General features: G+C 38.0%; 2 protein-coding genes across 2 annotated transcripts in view; one reads left to right on the forward strand and one right to left on the reverse strand.

Moving 5' to 3' along the window:
• The window catches only part of LOC109545570 (trypsin-1), a 3,561-nt gene extending 250 nt beyond the window's left edge, over positions 1-3,311 (reverse strand). The window contains exons 1-5 of the mRNA XM_019916340.2: positions 3,208-3,311; positions 702-900; positions 434-648; positions 258-374; positions 3-202 (exon numbers count right to left, since the gene is read on the reverse strand). Of these exons, the coding sequence (XP_019771899.2) occupies positions 3-202; positions 258-374; positions 434-648; positions 702-900; positions 3,208-3,268 (792 nt within the window). The 5' untranslated portion in view covers positions 3,269-3,311. The remainder of the gene's footprint in view (positions 1-2; positions 203-257; positions 375-433; positions 649-701; positions 901-3,207) is intronic.
• Positions 3,312-9,908: 6,597 nt separating this feature from the next.
• On the forward strand, positions 9,909-18,194 carry LOC109545574 (myb-like protein AA). Its single transcript, XM_019916346.2, has 4 exons — positions 9,909-10,014; positions 11,228-11,412; positions 11,469-11,613; positions 16,424-18,194. Exons 1-4 carry the CDS (start codon positions 9,984-9,986, stop codon positions 18,037-18,039), a joined length of 1,977 nt encoding a protein of 658 aa, XP_019771905.2. The 5' UTR covers positions 9,909-9,983; the 3' UTR covers positions 18,040-18,194.
• The last annotated feature ends 62 nt before the right edge of the window (positions 18,195-18,256 follow it).

Below are 18,256 nucleotides of genomic sequence, written 5' to 3' on the forward strand. Positions count from 1 at the left end.
ACGAAATGTGGGACACTGGCGTACACTCCTGGAAAACCAGCTCGCGCACACCCATTTCCCCAAGAAACGATCCCCGTTAAGTACCCGTCCACCATGAGTGGCCCCCCAGAGTCCCCACTGCATGCGTCCTGTCCTCCTTCGGTAAATCCTGCGCAAACCATCCTGTCCGTGATGAATATGCCAGTTCTGTTGGACAAATCGCCTGAAAAAACTCCCATTTTCGTTCCCAATTCAGCAAAAACCGTTCTGGAACTCACTGTAGAACTCTTGGCAGGATTCGTTGTTTACGATAGGAACCGTAACTTCCTGTAGTTCGTCCATCAATGAACCGCCAGCGAACGGCGTTCCCCATCCAGCGACTGTAGCTAAGCTTCCTGAAACCCATGAAGCGCTCACTAAGTGTGGAGCAATTGAACATAAAATGCAATTGAACCTGCAGTTGGGTGCCACCCTTCGGGCGGCAATTGGGCATAACCGATAATGTCTTCAACAGCACTTTGAGCCATGCTCAGTCTCACCAAAGCAATATCGTAGTCAATGGTGGTCGCATTGTACTGCGCATGCCTGAGAAGATGGGTTGCCATCAAAACGGTTCCTCCAGAGGCCCACAGGTGGGAACCCAGTCGGAAGCTGTAGCGATGTGGCCCTCTAGAACCAATGCAAAATTAAGCACCAGAATCATGTGGTGAAAAACAGCTTACGCGGACACGCAATGAGCAGCAGTAACAATCCAATCGGGCGCTATAAGAACAGCTCCACAACTGTGGCGGTGCCAATTGTGGAAAGACGCCTGGTAAGGGTGGCTGGTGATATTCACAGGCCAGCCGCCCACAATGCGACCATCGGGCAACGGAACCAGAGGTTCCGGTTCCAAAAGATCTTCTCTTTTATCGATAAGAACTGAAAAAAAGAAGATGCTTGAAGAAGCTGACTGCAGTATTGAAAGCCTGCATGCAGGGCTTAATTCGATGCTTTGAGTATTGAAGAAGCACAGTGTGCTTAGGTTCTTAGGTTGTCAATATTTTTTTGATCGGACGCCCATTTCCAAACATTCACATCCTGAGTTATTCAGCAAATTGTTTGGTTCCTTCTAAGGTATTGTTTCAAAGTGCATCTCGATTGCAATTTTCTTGTTTTTTTTGTAGAGAAAATCAGGGTATTTTGGACGAAATGTGATGAAAAACCGCGATAGAAAAGCGGAAGCAAAGTCCTGAGATTTGGTGCCTCATGGTTACGAAGAATCTTTGATAAAACTACTTGTTAAAAACTTGACTTGAAATAAAATCTTCCGGTTCCAAAAAATCTTCTGTTTTTTCGATCAAAACTGAAAAATTAAGATGGTTGAAAAAAGCTGCTTAAAGTGAAGAAGTTTGTATGCAAGGGCGGATCCAGGGGGGGGTCGTGATCCCCCCATTTAATTATCTATCCAACGATGCCAAAGCGAATTATGTGGCTCAAATAGTTCTTGAGAAACCTCGAAAAAAGCAGCGTCATGTTCAAGTGGATTTTGCAACTCAAAGAAAACCACGCACATCTAAAACTTCTTGAATTCAAGCATTTTTTGAGAAAACTGCCAACATTTCCCCATTCATGGTTCACTTTTTAAAAAAGCCATTTATTTATCTCTAGAATGATGTACAAATGAGATTTCTTGCTCATTTTGCCTCCGAGATATAAGCAAAAACGGGACGGAAAACATTAAATTTTGGCATAATCTTGCACTTAAGTGTGTGATATTCAAATTTCACTTTCTGGGTCAAAACTACTCGAATTTCCTCACTCACGTTGTAACGACTGAATCGACTTTTCAATTCCCTATCCAACGATGCCAAAACGAATTCTGTGGCTCGAATGGTTCTTGGGAAACTTCTAAAAAACCAGCGTCATGTGCAAGTGGATTTTGCAACTCAAAGAAAACCACGCAAAATCTAAAACTTCTTGAATTCAAGCATTTTTTGAGAAAACTGCCAACATTTCCCCATCCGTGGTTCACTTTCTGAAAAGGGCATTTATTTCTGTCTGGAATGGTGTACAAATGAGCGTTCTCGCTCATTTTGCCTCCGAGAAATGAGCAAAAACGGGACGGAAAACATGAAATTTTGGCATAATCTTGCACCTAAGTGTCTGATATTTAAATTTCACTTTCTGGGTCAAAACTACTCGAATTTCCTCACTCACGTTGTCACAGACTGAATCGAGTTTTCAATTCTCTATTCAACGATTCCAAAACGAATTCTGTGGCTCAAATGGTTCTTGAGAAACTTCGAAAAAAGCTGCGTCATGCTCAACTGGATTTTGCAACTCAAAAAAAAAACACGCTAAAATAAAACTTCTTGAATTCAAGCATTTTTTGTGAAAACTGCCAACATTTGCTTATCGATGGTTCACGTTCTAAAAGGGCCATTTATTTCTCTCTAGAATGATGTACAAATGAGCGTTCTTGCTCATTTTGCCTACGAGAAATGAGCAAAAACGGGACGGAAAACATGAAATTTTGGCATAATCTTGCACCTAAGTGTCTGATATTCAAATTTAGCTTTCTGGGTCAAAACTACTCGAATTTGCTCACTCACGTTGTTACGACTGAATGGACTTATCAATACTCTATCCAACGATGCCAAAACGAATTGTGTGGCTCGAATGGGTCATGAGAAACTTCGAATAATTTAGATATCTCTGGAATGATGTAAAAATGAGCGTTCTTGCTCATTTCGCTTCCGAGAAACATGCAAAACGGGACGAAAAACATGAAATTTTGCAATAATCTTGCGCCACCCTTGCACAAAACGACGATCGTTTTTCTAAGTTCATAAACAACAGAAGACTGTATTTTTTCTACATTAAAGCTGGATCCGCCCCTGTTTGTATGTAGAAGGTGATGCTTTGAGCATTAAAAAAGCACAGTGTGCTTAGTTTTTTGTATTTAGGGTATATCTTCTTGGCCTTCTTGTAGGGAAGATCGGAGTATTTTGGACAAAATTTGATAAAAAACCGCTATAGAAAAGCGCATGCAGAGCTTCAAAATATTATATTTGTCCCGATCTTTCGAGGCTCATAGTCAAGAAAAACTTTGACTTCACTACGTGTTCAATTTCTTGATTTAAGAAAAGTTATTCAGTTACTTAGACCTAGACGGCAAGAAACGTTGTTCTTACCGTCTTCTGGTAAGCAAAGTTTCACCAGAAATTTAGCGTAAAAGCCACTTACCATATTCGCAAGAGCACACAGCAACAATAGCAAAAAACACCACCAAAAGCATCCTGGTCATTTACTGTTTCTGACCAATGAATTGAGAAAATGAATAGTCCATAATCTTTACAATCTTTGCGGATTAAGAACCGAAATTTCAAATAATGGCAAGCAATAAAAGTGGCTTTGCGGATAGTTAAAGAAGGCGCAACAATTCCCGTCTTAATCCCATTTATTAGTTATTTTCATTTGGACTCAATGGATGGACATAAGTCTATTAGCTAGTTCATCTTGTTTCAACTAATCGATGATTTTCGGGTTAGTAGGACGAAGTCTTTGGTCCCGACGTTTCGCTGGCCCACATGGCTCCCATCTTCAAATGGATGTTCGCATTCCAGCCGACAATATTCGATTACCTACATTAATTGTTGTTTTATAGCCAATTCTGAACTGTTGCTTCTGGGGGGAAGCTGGAGACCGCAGAGGCTGCTTCCTTAATTTTTCTCTTCATATTCTGCCGCCTTCAACTATCATCTTTCTAGCTTGAGTAGGTTCTGCGTCATTCAGTTTCATCATCCCTCAACGATCAGTATCTGATAATGTCAACTATGCGTGCTAGCGAAACGTTAGTGATGATGTAAAAGAGCAGTTTTTTCTTTGCTCCAGTTTCACGAACACATTCCATTGATTGGCGCATAATTAACGCCACTCGATCGGTCATAAACAGAAGAATCTCTCCCTATGGTCGGACAAGATGTGTGCAATAATCAAAACGAGATCAAATCGTTTCGACCTAGATTTTCAACAACTTCTGTACACTATTCGCCAACTGATGTTGCGGACGTGCTGTCGATTTCAATGAACCATAAAAGGTGTTTAAAAATGCAAAAATCCTCGCATTGCATCATTCAATTGCATTATTTGTAGTGCATGTGCATGCCATTTTAACGAGCATTTCAACAGGGATCGTTTATGAGCTGCACACTGTCCAAACAGGAATTTAGTTTGCCGTAAAAATTACTTTCGTTTGGCCCAAAAGAAGAATGATTGAATTGCCGTGACGTCTTTGAGCCACCCAGTTTCAATGCAATGACCGAACAAATCTCCTTGAAAAATGATGTTACATCACAGCAATTTCAATATTATGTTTTGTTGAAAAATCTCTCACCATTTCGCTACTTTCTACCAGAAGAGTCGCTTCTTCGTTATGTTGTTACTTGAAATTACTGTTTGATGACGACGTTACGTCAGTGGAACCAGGCCAATTTCTGATTATATTTTAATTGCCTTTCCAACGTTTCCAATTAGGTAAATATGCTAATCATCATGGAGATCTTCGATTTGGCCACAAGAGTTATTGGAAGTTGGTGGATGCTCATTAAGCCTAGCAGTTATACAATAAGTCCCACAAGAAATGTCTACATTTATTAAAATTCAGTGAACTTCCTCAGAAGAAGTTCAGTAGCAACCTGAACTTTTTACAGTCTAAAGCAGACAAGTGATTTTTTTATTTAAAACTCCTCAATTTTTTTTACTTTGCATGAAACGCTGATTTTTGCTACCGTTGCGAATGTTGGTTTCAAAATGAAAGTTTTGCAACTGAAACCTCTTTAATAAAAATTCGTAACTTCTAATCTGCAGTACGTAGCGACTTGAAAATTTTACAATCTAAAAAGCACTATGGGGTCTAAACTGCCTAAAAATTTCATTAGAATCACGACAAAACTGATTTTTCTTCCTTTTGCAAATATTGGTCTAAATTGGATATTTTTACGCAACTGGAGGCTCTCCATTAAAAATTCCTAACTTCTAGTTCACAGCAAGTAGCAATTTGAAATTTTTACAGTCTGATGAGGACATGTTGAGTCTAAAACTCCTCAAAATCCCATTTGCTTCGCATGAGATGCTGATTTTCGCAACCTTTCCAAATATTGGTCTCAAAATAAAAGTTTGCACTCAACCGAAACCTCTTTAATAAAAATTCCTAAGTTTTAATCCGGTGAGTAGCGACCTGACATTTTTACGGTCTAAAGAACACAGTTGAGTCTAAAACTACTCAAAATTTCACTTCAATCACGACAAAAGCTGATTTCTGCTCCCTTCATTTTGGTCTAAAATGAACGTTTTTAAGCAACTGGACGCTCTCAAATAAAAACTTTTGATTTTTATCTCAGACCAAGTAGCGATATGAAATTGAGTCTAAAGCAGCCACTTGAGACTAAAACTCGTCAAAATTAATTTTACTTTTCATAAGATGCTGATTTTTGCAATCTTTGCAACTTTTGGTCTGAAAATGAAAGTTTCAGGCAACTAGAGGCTGTCCAACAAAAACTCCTAACTTCTAATCCAGGGCAAGTAGCGACCTGAATCTGAGTCTTAAACTGTTTAAAAGCTTTAAAAGATTTCAAAGCTGATTTTTTGGTCTAAAAATTAACATTTATACGCAACTGGAAGCTCTCTAATAAACATTTAAACTTCTCTAACTGAGAAAAACTCTTCAAAAAACTTCTAACTGAGAGCAACTAGTGTTAGGAGGGTGACGGTGTAATTTCTGCAAAAAAAAATCACAAAGAAAAGTCTTTAGTAAAAAGAATATCTATAAGGTGAGCATTTGGTTCTTCCCCAACTGCAACGCGAAAATAAAAATTTTATTTGCCAGAAATAAACTGACCTTAAATGAATTTAGACGTTGCTTCCGGGACGCAATGTTTGTATGTACAGACTGGTACAGATGGGTTTTCTTTGGCATCAAAATGTTGTAGTTTTAACTAAACACATTTGTAATAGAACGAAGGTTATTGATTGGCAAATCAAATCAAATCCTCAATTAATTCTGTTAAAATGCCGCCAATTAAGTTGTTTGAATAATTCGAAAATATATCCGATAATGATGGACTGCGAAGCTATTTCGGCCAAACCGAATCGGTTTCACCTTAGAAGACCAGCCGAAGGTCGGAACTATTTGAAATTACTTCTTTAGTAAATAATGTAAGGCAGCCGGGTTGGGAAACATGCAATCTTCTCACGATCTTTGCCAATCTTCGTTTTTTTTAATAAGAAATAGCTTTAAGTTAATTAGTGATTTTATGAGTAATTCAAGAGGAAAAAATGGCCACTTAAAATTCCACAGATTCTGTCTCTCAATTGGACCAAACAAGGAAGGATATCGCATTGAAAAAACTAGAAAAATCTGCCATATCCAGCAATTAATAGGCAATTTTAGCGCAATTTTATTGTTAATAACTGTGCCCAGCTACTCAAAAGCCTTCACCTTTCCGATCTCGTAAAGATAGTTGCAAGAAAACTGAAAACGCAGTAATAGTTTTAACATTTATATTCGGCGAATTTATCATCGTGATGCTTCGCGTCCATTCATCAGCGTTTCGTAATGTTAAACAGCAGGACAATGTGTCCAAGACCGGTGATATTTTTTTTGCAAAACAATGCTCATGGCCGGCATGCTTTCGCACACAATTTAATGTGGTTAGAAGCTTTTATGAAATGCGATTGGTCTTGAATGGCTAATGGTGATTTTTGCGAAGCAGTTAAAGAATCAAAAAATTTCAGTTATTATCAAAAATGTTATTGAAAAACACTTAAAGAGCAAATTAATTGAATATATTGACCGATTTTCAGCCGCTTTAAAGCGGTCTTAAACTTTTGACTTTCGTTGGAAAATCTCAGTTTGAACGATTTACACTGCTTGAATAAAATAATACAGAATGTTCATCGCAAGAAATGTTATGAAAAACACTATAAGTTCTTCAGAGCCGAACCAACCGAGTATTTCATTTTATCCTGTCGAAAGCAGTAACTGTTTCATGATTCCAAAAATAATTGGTTCGTAAAAGCCACGAAAAATTATCCCTATATTTGAATTTCTGGACGCTGAAAAATCTTTATTTGTATTTTTTTTGAGTCTTATATTTAACCTACAGTATATTTCTTATTACAGACGCAAACGCCTTATGTGTGCATACTGGAGAACTTTTTTGGTCGGAAACAATTAATTGAGCTCAAAAAACACGCATGTGGAATTTCGATTTTTGATCAAAAATTTCATAAATTCTGCAAAGTTTTTTCACAAAAGATCGAGAAATTCAGAGCGCTCAATGGAAAACACGTCAGAACATTTATATGCGAAAAAAGCGACATTTTTGGTTCAATTTGAGGCGTTTTTAACTGACAAAATATTCCTTCATTTACACTCAAACACATTAAATATGCACATCGAGCAGCTTGTTCGGTCGGAAGCAAAAGATTGACCTCAAAAAAAAACACACTCCATTTTTGAAGTTTTTTTCGCAAAGAGGCGAAGAATGCGACCAATTTGTTGCATAACCATTTACCCTGCAGATTCGAAATAAACACTCTTCAAAGTAAAAAACACACGAAAACATTATGATGGATTAAAGCTAATCCATTCCAAGAACCTGTCGGTTAAAAAATGGTAAATACCCGCAGGTAGAAAGCTGATTGATTTGGCAGTGCTTAATTCCATTGGCTCTGACATGTTAAGCTGAAGACACCTGCTGAGGGCAGTCACAGCTTAATATGAACAAGATTAAGCACAAGCAATATGAAGCCAAATTAAAGCTCCACAATGGGTCTTTAAGCTTAAACAGGTCGATGATTGAAACATACGCGGTTAGTTAGGGGGGTCGTGATTTTCAAATATCAAATAAGGAAAATTTATCAAGATTAAGAAGAACTTTTATTGCGCGACTAGTCGGCATACGATCGTTGTTGCATAGGCAAAAGTTCATCATCAAGCACTCTTACGTATTCCATGGTTCGAACATCCCATGGAACCATCTTGGAATCCGTCAGGCTAAAAAGGTCAATGAAAATGAACGTGAGAACGTGCTTGGGGATCACATTGAATATCGCTGAAGATCTGTTAGCAAGCAATTTAAATACGGTTCTCACATGCTAGTTCTTCAATGCTAAAAATTGCTAACAAACCCCCAAAAAATATTTATTTAATAAGCATTAGTTGGGCGAAATAGTAAAAGTTGTTTTGCAAGCGCACATTCGAGTGTGGAATTGAAAAGTGACACTCCTTGGGATCGTCGGCTACTGAAAGTGCTCGAATTTCTATCCGCAATTATTTGGTTGTGAATCTTCTTGCAATATCAAGGCTTTGGTTCTTCGACCTTTGCCTTTTTGCGGCTTTAATCATCAGACGGAAATAGATTCCCAATATTTGCATACTGTTTGCTTGCATATTCCTGGTCGTTTGCTATTCTTGGCTTTGCAAACGAGGTGACAACATTCTATTCTTTTTGAACTACGAACATTAATGTTCCGCGTACACAAAGCAAATTATTTTGCTCACGAAGCATTTTTTTCTAGTAAACAAAACATGGAAGCATGTTTTGAATAGTAAAATATCAAAAGTTTATTCATTTGCAATCGCTCAGTCCATTATTCTCTGCTCTGACCCCCTGCGTCAAAGTGACTACTGAGTTGGTCCACTACATTTTATATACGAGGGGGACTTAAATTAATAAAGCGCCACCTCTGGCCAGACCTTATGTTGTGACCAATTTGTATATACTTTCCTGACTGTGTTTCAATTCCAAATAAATTCTATTCCTGGGTTTCAGTCATTTATTGTCTCTATTTATTAATCAAAATACTGATGATGGTGGAAAAATACACCGAAACGTATTTTGATTAATAAATAAAGACAATAAATGACTGAAACCCAGGAATAGATTTTATTTGGAGTTGTGACCAATCCAAGAAGTGTGCTTCATGTAAAGCACGCAGGAATTTATTGTTTTTTCTAAAACAACGTTTAATGGTTGTTAGCTAGTTTTTGAATGAAATAATGCTGCTTCGAATTTTCAGTCCTTGGTTTTTCGCCTGTAAACGACATTAATGTGCCACAGAAAACCTCTAGAGTCTAAATAAATAAATCACAGTAAATGACTTTGTAGGAGCAGGCTTTTTCAAACATACAAAATCAGGAAGAACGGAGTTATTAATAAAATTCAATCTATTTGATGCAAAACGCACAGCAATTTTACTAGAATTTCAGTGAAGTTGCACTGAATCCCTGAAACAATTTTTAATTGTTTTTAGGTAGTTTGTAAGGAAAGGAAGCCACTTTGAAACGTTAGTCTTTGGTTTTTCATTTGCAAACGACGTTAAAAAGGATGCATCAAAAAGGGTCTAAAAAATTGCTGTTGAGCTCAATAGTAAAGGATTTGTTGGGGCAAGTTTTCCAAATATGCAAAATCAGGAAGAAATTGATTTATTCATCAAATGCAAACAATCAGTTGATTATACACTGATCATCTGGTCCACTACATCTCACATACGAGGGCAAACTATATTTAACGAGCTGCCGCCTATTCAGGAACTTTTCCTTGTGTAAAAATGACAAGAATTTCATTGTTTTTAGTGATATTTAAAATCAAATCATCATTTTCCCAGCTGTGAGTGATGAGAGAATACTTCAAATCTTCAGTCCTTGGTTTGACGCCTGTAAACTACATAAAAAACCTGTAAAGTGTGGAACCCACTTATTAACCTTCTGCCAAATTAAAAGATGAACGAAAATCGTCCTGCTGTTCAAGTTCCTGCTAGGGTTTTCGAGCGCAAACCAAAACCGTCTGAAAAAAGTGTATCCTTCTCGAGTCGTGACCGATTCGAAGCAGAAGAAGATCCTTGCGACCCCCTACTCGGGCACCAGGAGGACGCGGTCGATTTCCTTTCACTACCATCTTCACGGGATGCATCTTCAACATTAGTCTTCGTTCTTCACCAGTCGATGACGAACCGAAATGCAGTCCGTTACTGTTTTGTTGCTTCTAGGTGAGTAGCAGTGGCCCCGGTTTTTCCTACCCTTAATGTGAAGATTGTCTGTGTTTCTTCAGTGTTTTGCTCAGTGATTTTTGGACTGCATTTTCCAGGTTTTACTTGACTTTTTTCACAATTAAAAAAAAAGTGTCACTAAGGGTTTGGAATTTTTTAATTGATTTAAACGTATTTCAAAGATTTAAATTTCTGTGTGTTTTAAATAGGGGACAGTTGGAAAATGGTCTTACAAGGAAAAATACAAATATATTTCTGTGCACTGTGTGATTTTTTCTTGAAAATGCAGGCCATTAAAGTGAGGCAATCGTATTGTTTCGAGCCCAGGAACCGGAAAATTTTCCAAAATTGCCCGATTCACTTCAGTTGCCTTAAAGAATCCATCATAAGTCAGTAAATGTTTATTTTTTTAATATTTTGTGGCGCGACAAAAGGGCAATTTTCAGTAGCAAACGAAAAGTGAGAATTTTCAAATTTGAGCGATTTTCCATTTGCAATATTCTAAAAACTTCAATTGTCTTTTCTTTGGCTCTTCACCTATAATTACAAAACACAAATGGCCTAACCTTTGCCTGTTGCTTTGGTTTGCAAATTAATTAACTTTATTGATTATTGCCACATTTCCAATCAAATCCTGGGGAATTCGCCCATAAAATCGTACGTTCTCGCCTCTAAAACCTGCTAATCGTGCGAGAATCTGCAGATGGACCGTGATGTAATGGAATGAAGAAATAGTGACACCGATGGAGTGTGGAATAATTCGCATTATGCAATCGAGAAATCATCCTTTAGAGATGACGCAGTTTGGAATGCGATAGCATCTGCTAAAGATGATTTTATGTTAATTGAATTCAATTAATTTGCCAATGGGAAGCTGTGCGGATTATGCATGAATACTCACTTGAGTCTTTCTCAAAAAAGTCACTTCTAGCTAACTCGCCGCGCAATTATCAATGGCATTAACTGAGCAAAGCCAGTTGAGAAATTGTGCATTATCGTAATAATTAATTTAATTAAACTTGCGTAACGTTAGCAGTAAGCTGATCCTAATTAAGAACCATTATCTGTATAATACGTTTGACCATGGAAGAACCTGGCCGGTTGAACAAAGAACCTGAAACAATACCAGTTGCTTTGTACTTAGAGCCAGGTACAATTTAGGATCGTTAGCACGATGTCTTTGATATGATTATCAATTATGATTAATTAATAGGGATTCTGGCAAGATGGTCTTGCGAAGGAGTTTTCCTGAACCATGAGCCTTTCCCCACGTACAGCTTGGAGGACATGCCAGAGACCCAGTTTAGCTGCAGGGAGAAAATCTTGGGCGGTTATTATGCGGACCCGGATGCCCAATGCCAGATGTTCCATGTTTGCGTTAAAGTCGCAGGAATCGGGGTAAATTGACCAGATTTTTCCATTACAGAGCAGGTTACCATACTTGATTGTTCCAGGTGCAAGATTTCCGCTTCCTTTGTCCAAATGGAACGGCTTTCGATCAGGATCATCAGATTTGCGCTGATTGGGAGGATGTAGATTGTGATGCCACCACCTTATACTATTCCAGTGACAACTTTGATTTGTATCGCGTTGGATCAGGTAATGCATTTGATTTATTTTCTACGTCTTGTTTTAAATCACTTTTTGTTGAATCTCGATTTTTGGTTTTAGAAATATTTGCTTAATTGTTAGATTCATTATCTCGTTCACAAAAGCTCTGATTTTATTGCTCAACTTATCTTCATAAGACACTTTTTTTTAAGTCGTTCTATCCTGAAGTTTGCGGGCTTCGCAAATGTTAGTTTAAAAATGAACATTTTCACCCAACTGTGTTTTAAAGTTTTTTCACTTCTTTTCGAGGGAGCGCAAATTTCGAAACTTTAAGAATCCACAGAATGGACTTCAACTACAATAAATTTTCAATTCATGGAAGTATTTTCAATTTTGAGTCAATAAAAGCTTGAATTTCTCACAGTTTGCAGCAGCCCCTCGAATCTTGAAACTATTAAAATTTTGTTTGAATCAAACTAATTTTGGGCTTTTTGCGGACTGAGTCTTGATCGAAAAATGAACTTCTCCATCAAAGTGCACGCTGGGTTTGAATAGTTCATAACTTCTATTCCAAGGCAGTTACAAGCTTACACCGTAGACAAAAAAGTCTTGGACCTGCAAGCTCTCAAAATTTTCCTCAAATTGTACACAATTCTGATTTTTAAGTTGATTTTGAAATTAACAAATTATTTTCAAAATGTGCGTTTCCACCTACTCTACTTGCGGAAAATCTATATCTTATAATCTGGAACCACTAGCAACTTTAAGCTTTCATAACATGTTGACTTTATAAAAATTTTGCTTAGACCGCCAGAAAGAGTCGGCTCAGAAATGGGCGTTTCTACCCACGAGCACTCTTCCGTTGAAAAATTTGTAACTCCTAATCCAAATTAAACAGAAACTTGAAACGCTCATGGCTGACAGAAAATTTGCACTAGAATCCGGAAACTCTGAAATTTTAATATAAATCATATCACATTTTGATTTTTGCGAGCTTGGTAAATATTGGTCGAAAAATGCGTATTTTCACCCAAGTGCAGCCTATGTTTAAAATATTACTATCTTCTAACGTAGCGCAGGCAGCAACTTGAGCCTTGCAGAAAATACAAGGAAATAGTTAAGTCTCAACATGCTGCAATACTTATTGAAACGGTCCAAATTCTAATTTTCTCGGACTTAGTTAATATTGATCTAAAAATCGCGTTTTCAACCAATTTTACATAATGTTTCAAAAATTTCTAACTTATGATCTACAGTAGGCAGAAACTCGAATCTTTCACAGTCCATGGCAAATACTCGAATCTCAAAACCCTGAAAGCTTGATGTAATTCACAGCAATTCCTGATTTTCACGGATTTGGAAAATGTTACTGTAAAAATGCGCATTTTGGGTGCACTCTATATTTGAAACATTCGTAACTTCTAACTAAGGACAAGTAGCGACTTGAACATTCCAAAAATTATACGAAATATATAAATCTGAATGCATGGCCAAATTTACTCAAATTGTTGGAAATCCTGATTTTTGCGTAAATGGGTTAATGTTGGCCTAAAAATACGCGTTTTTAACAAAGTGTAATGTTTTTAAAATTGGCAACTTCTGATCGGTCGGTGGAAAGCACTTGGAGCTTCAAATTCTGAAAATCTCATACAAATCACACAAAATTTGAATTTTTTGCAAATTCGGAAAATGTTGGCCTGAAATATGAGTTTTCACGCAGTTCGTACTTTCCTAATTAAAATAACTTTGATAAAATCGAAGTAAAAGGTCGGAACGCCAGTTCAAAACTTGCTCAATTTGTTAAAAATTTCGACTTTTGGATTAAATTTTGGAAACTTTCTGAAAGCAATAAGACTTATTGAAAGTGAAACTTGACTGACATGAAAATTGGAATATGCAACTTTAATTCGTTGCATTTTAAGGCAAAAAGTAAAATTTTTGAGTCGTCAAAAATTTGATTGCAAAGCGATTGGTTAAATTAATTTCAATCAAACCTTCCAGTTTAAAACCATTATGTTTTGTGTTGAATTTTCAAAAACCTATTTAACTTCGTTTCATCAATTTGCTTGAAATAGTCGTTATCTCCATTAAATCTACTCAAAAAATAAGCTAAGTCTTCACTTTCGTTGGAAATCTTCCGTGTAATCACATGCACTGAAATAATGGATTAAGTAAGTCAGATTATCTAGCCAGCAGTGTAAGATGACCTTAATAAACGATCGTTTTGCGCACTAACGTAACACCATAGAAACCGGGTCTTCTTCGAAGAATGAAGAAAAACGTGGGAACTAACGTATTTCGCGCAATGCGGTTGCATCATATGCAAAGCACCAGAAACGAATGCAAATGCACTTTTGCACACAAAAAATTATTTGATTGTTATTCATTCGAAGTTAGCAGCTGCGTTGTTGTGGAGTTTTTGACTGATTTTTATTCCTTCTTAAGTTTCCGTTCACATCTACTTCTTCTACTGCATTCAAATTGGCTTATTTGTCAAATAATTCACTTATAACTAACTGAACGATGATCGACATCATTAGGAGACTCCATATTTGGATGAAAAGCATTAATAAAGCTCGGTGATTAATGACTTCTGACCTGCCCATTCCTTTTCTATTTTGAAAGTGATTAAGGAGCGTTATTTCACCGGAATTTGCCAAATGTCTTCGTTTTCCAAGCCAGGTAATTGCAAAAAAGGTATCTCTATTATAGTGGTTTTGAGCAATCAAGCAAAATTTCCAAAAAGTACACAAAATTAAGCAAACATCCATTAAACCGTCTAATTGCTAGAATCCACATTCGATTGTACACACCTGTATGCTATGCGCGATTATGTGATCAACTCATTAACATTTTCCCGTACGATTATCTTGCAATTTTTCATAAACCAAGTAGTACCGTAAGAACGCGACCTTTAACATCCCACGGCTTTCACTTTTTCATCGCCGATCTCACATTATGCGGGATCATCATCAACCATATCTCACCGCCATGGTCGTCCCATGTAACACACTTGTTTCCTGTTTTTCTATTATTCACTGTATTAATGGCTATCAGTGAGGTTGCTACTTGTTTAATTTTTCAGCTGGGATTAAATTAATTAACGTCACGTTCGGGGAAATAAACATGGAAAATGTGACTACAGAAGCCAGAAATACAGTATAATACAGGATGCAAAGAGACAAACATCGTGTTTTGGAAAGGGGTGTTCTATCCCGAGTGCATTCTATGTTTAAAAAAATCCTAATTTTTTGTCGAACGCAGGCAGTCAGCTGAAGCTAGCAATTTATATAGACGATGGTTGAGTCTAAGTTTGCTGGACATTTTATTCAAATCGTTTAAAATTCTGATTTTTGCGGCCTTGGTGAATGGTGATCAAAAAAGGAAAGTTTTCCCCCCAATGCAGTCAATGCTTGTAAAATGCCCAACCTCTAATCTACTATCAGTAACTGCTTGATAATGTCGCAGTCGACAGGAAGCATTTGCATCTATGTAGAAAGAGTGATATTTTCATTTAAATCGCACTAAGTACTGACTTTTTCTGGCTTGAAAAGTTGGTGTGAAATAGGCGTTTCCCCCCAAGTGCCTGTTATGTTTCAAAAATTCGTAAAGCCTCATTTAGCCTTAGCTAAAAACTTAAAACTCTCACAACCTACAGACAGGACGTGAATCTGCGAATTGTAAAAATTGTATTCAATTCACTCTTAATTCTGATTTTTGCGGTAAATAACTTGGTAAATATGGGTTTGAAAATGGGCGTCTTTCGCCAAGTGCACTTTACGTTTGAAAAATTCCCAACTTTTTATCGGCTACTGAAAGAAAGTTTAAATTTTCGCCATCAATACAGGGTATTTCGGTCAGAATTTGATAGATAGATAGATAGATGCACGCCATCTTTGAAAAATTCATATCTTCTGATTTACTACTGGAAGAAAACTGAAACTTTGGCAGTTTACAGAACACTCGTGAATCTGCCGATTTTGAAAATTATATTACTATAACATTAAATCTTAATTTTTGCGGTGTTAATAAAAATTTGTTTAAAAATGGGTGTTTTATCCCAGAGCCACTGTACGCTTGAAAATTTTCCAACCTCTGATTTGCAACCGGGAGAAACTTAGAATTTTTGCTCATGACAAGAAATATTTTAGTCTCAAAGTTGCGAAGCTTTGATTCGCATCTCGCTAAATTCTGATTTCTATGGGCGTAGTCAATTTAGGCCCAAAATGAACATTTTGCCCCAGATACATTTCATGTTTGAAAAATTAATCCTTTCTAATTTACATCCGCTAAAAAACTGAAACTTTGGCAGTTCACAGAAAATGCCTGAAGCGGCAAACTCTGAAAATTTTCTACAAATCCCCCAAAATTCTGAATTTTTTAGGGATGGTAAAAGTTGGTAGAAAAATGAGCGGTTGTACTCAAGCGCTCTGTGCGTAAAAAATGTATAATTTTTTATGTGCTGCCAGCAGAAACTTTAAATTTTGGCAACTTATAGAGAACACTTGAGTTTTTAAGTTGTGAAGACTTCATTAAAACCGCAATACCGAATACCATTCGTTAACAAACAATTTAGACTTTTTGCAATTATTTCGTGAGGATAAATAGAAACAAAAACGTTGAGGTTTTAGTTAGGGGACGTAAATAAAAAATAATAAGGAAACCACTTGCAAAATGACTAAACATAAGTCGAACGTGAAAAAACCTACATAAAATTTCCCTGCCATTCTTCTTACATCAGCACTATTTCATATTCGAACTCATTGTTCTTTTACTGTGAACCACTCAAAACGTGTAATTAAATGACTGCACTAACATGCTTTCGCTTGGGTTTTCACATGGTTTTTCTTTGTTGCAGGATTCGAGAGCAAAGCACACAAATACGGCGAAGATGAAGAAACGTTCGCTCTTCAAAGGGCCGAGACTGGAGATGCGCGCATTAACCGGGAGCCTCAAAGTCAAGTGGTGAACCAGCAGAAGGACTATCAAAGGCCACAGGCTAGGAGGCCTTTGAACAACAATAATAATAATAATGCTGAGAAGGATATCTTCAGGACGTCCAGTTCGTCTAACTTCTTCAATAACCGCAACAATGGCAAAGAGACTGATGAAGACTACGATGATAACGTCAATGTAAACCAGGACAGGGACTTTGAGCAGAAGAGGAAGATAGTTAGGAAGCAGCAACGCAGGCCCGTGCAGCAGCAAACAACCAAGCAGCCAGAGCAGGAGCAGCAGCAGCTCCAGACTCGTCGCCCCCAAAGACCTACAGGGTTTGCGAACAACTTTGCTGGAAGCAGTTATAATCCGACCACGCAGCGTGCGACTTCTACTCCTAACAATGAGCAGAGCTCAGCTACATTTAGATCCAGACAGAGGCAACGAGTCAGCAACCAGACTCCAAGTTACACCGTCAGCACTCCAGCTCCATTCAGATCCAGCGCCAACCACCAATTCTCCACTAGCTCAACTGAGAACTATCCCCAGCCTAGAGCTACAAATGCCCCAGTGAGCTTCAACACCAACTACGATGTCCCAAGGGTTCCCAAGCAGCAGACCCAGAACTATCCTTCATCTAGCGCTACTTTCGATGCTAATTACGATGTTCCTAAAGTCGCCAAGCAGGAAAATTATGCTTCCCGATCCACTAGTGCTCCGGTGAGCTTCAACAGCCCGAAAGCCACAAAGCAGCAAACTGAGAACTACCCTTCGAACAATCCTCAATACTCCAGAACAACCACTCCGTTAGCCAACTCTCAATATAGCACAGCTTTCGATAAGAAGTCCACCAGTCCTAAGAAGGCGGAGACATACAAACCCACAACATTTTCGCCCAAAGCCAAGCCTTTTAGTGTGCCTGCTACCAACACTGGCTTCCCTACAACTTTCGCGCCTAGAACCCAGCAAGCCTACACTCAGATCGCCCAGCAGACGCAGAAAGCCTCCAGCAATTTCGCTCAGCAGCAGTTCAGCAACCCCAGCACCACTCAAAGATCCACAACGTTCACCCCATACACTCCCACTGTTCCCAAGATCTCCTCCACCACTGCTGTGCCCAGATCGAACCGATATGACGAGACTCAGTACGATGATGGTTCGTATGATGCAAAGTACGACAACAGTGGGGCAAATGAGGAAGAATTCCTGAAGACTGCACATAGCCAGAATATTGCAAGCAGCAGGAACGAGTTGGCCAGAGCTCAGAAGCAGCAGCCTACCACTACCACTCAGAAACCCTATGAGCCGTCCAGGACCTACAGCACTCAGAGGGAGACTCAGAACTATCCCAAATCGACCCAGCCAGCTTCGACGAGAAGCACCCAAGTCACTCAAAGGCCAGTGCAGCAGGCGAAGCCTCAACCCAGCCCGAAGAAGGTGAAGGATGTGAGCTACGATTATGCCTACTATGATAGTCTTGGTCCTGAGCCGGACTATCAGATAGACACGGAGATCAAGAAGTCGTCGAAAAACTAAGTTAGCCAACTAAGTTATTTATAGTCTGTTTTATTGATTAAGTATTATGTAAAATTAAATGAGACACAGTGTTAGAAGGTGAGAAAGTAAATGATGATTTTAAGATGTAAGGTTGTACATATTTTTTTGAGGAATAAAATGCTGTTTTTTATTGACTCGCTTTTTCTACTTCTATTTATCTCTTTACATTATTTGGATGATTCCTTCGCCATATAGT

This window comes from Dendroctonus ponderosae, unplaced genomic scaffold, assembly GCF_020466585.1.
Source record: "Dendroctonus ponderosae isolate FM_Combo_2020 unplaced genomic scaffold, Dpon_F_20191213v2 Dpon_F_20191213_5, whole genome shotgun sequence".
NCBI lineage: Eukaryota > Metazoa > Arthropoda > Insecta > Coleoptera > Curculionidae > Dendroctonus > Dendroctonus ponderosae.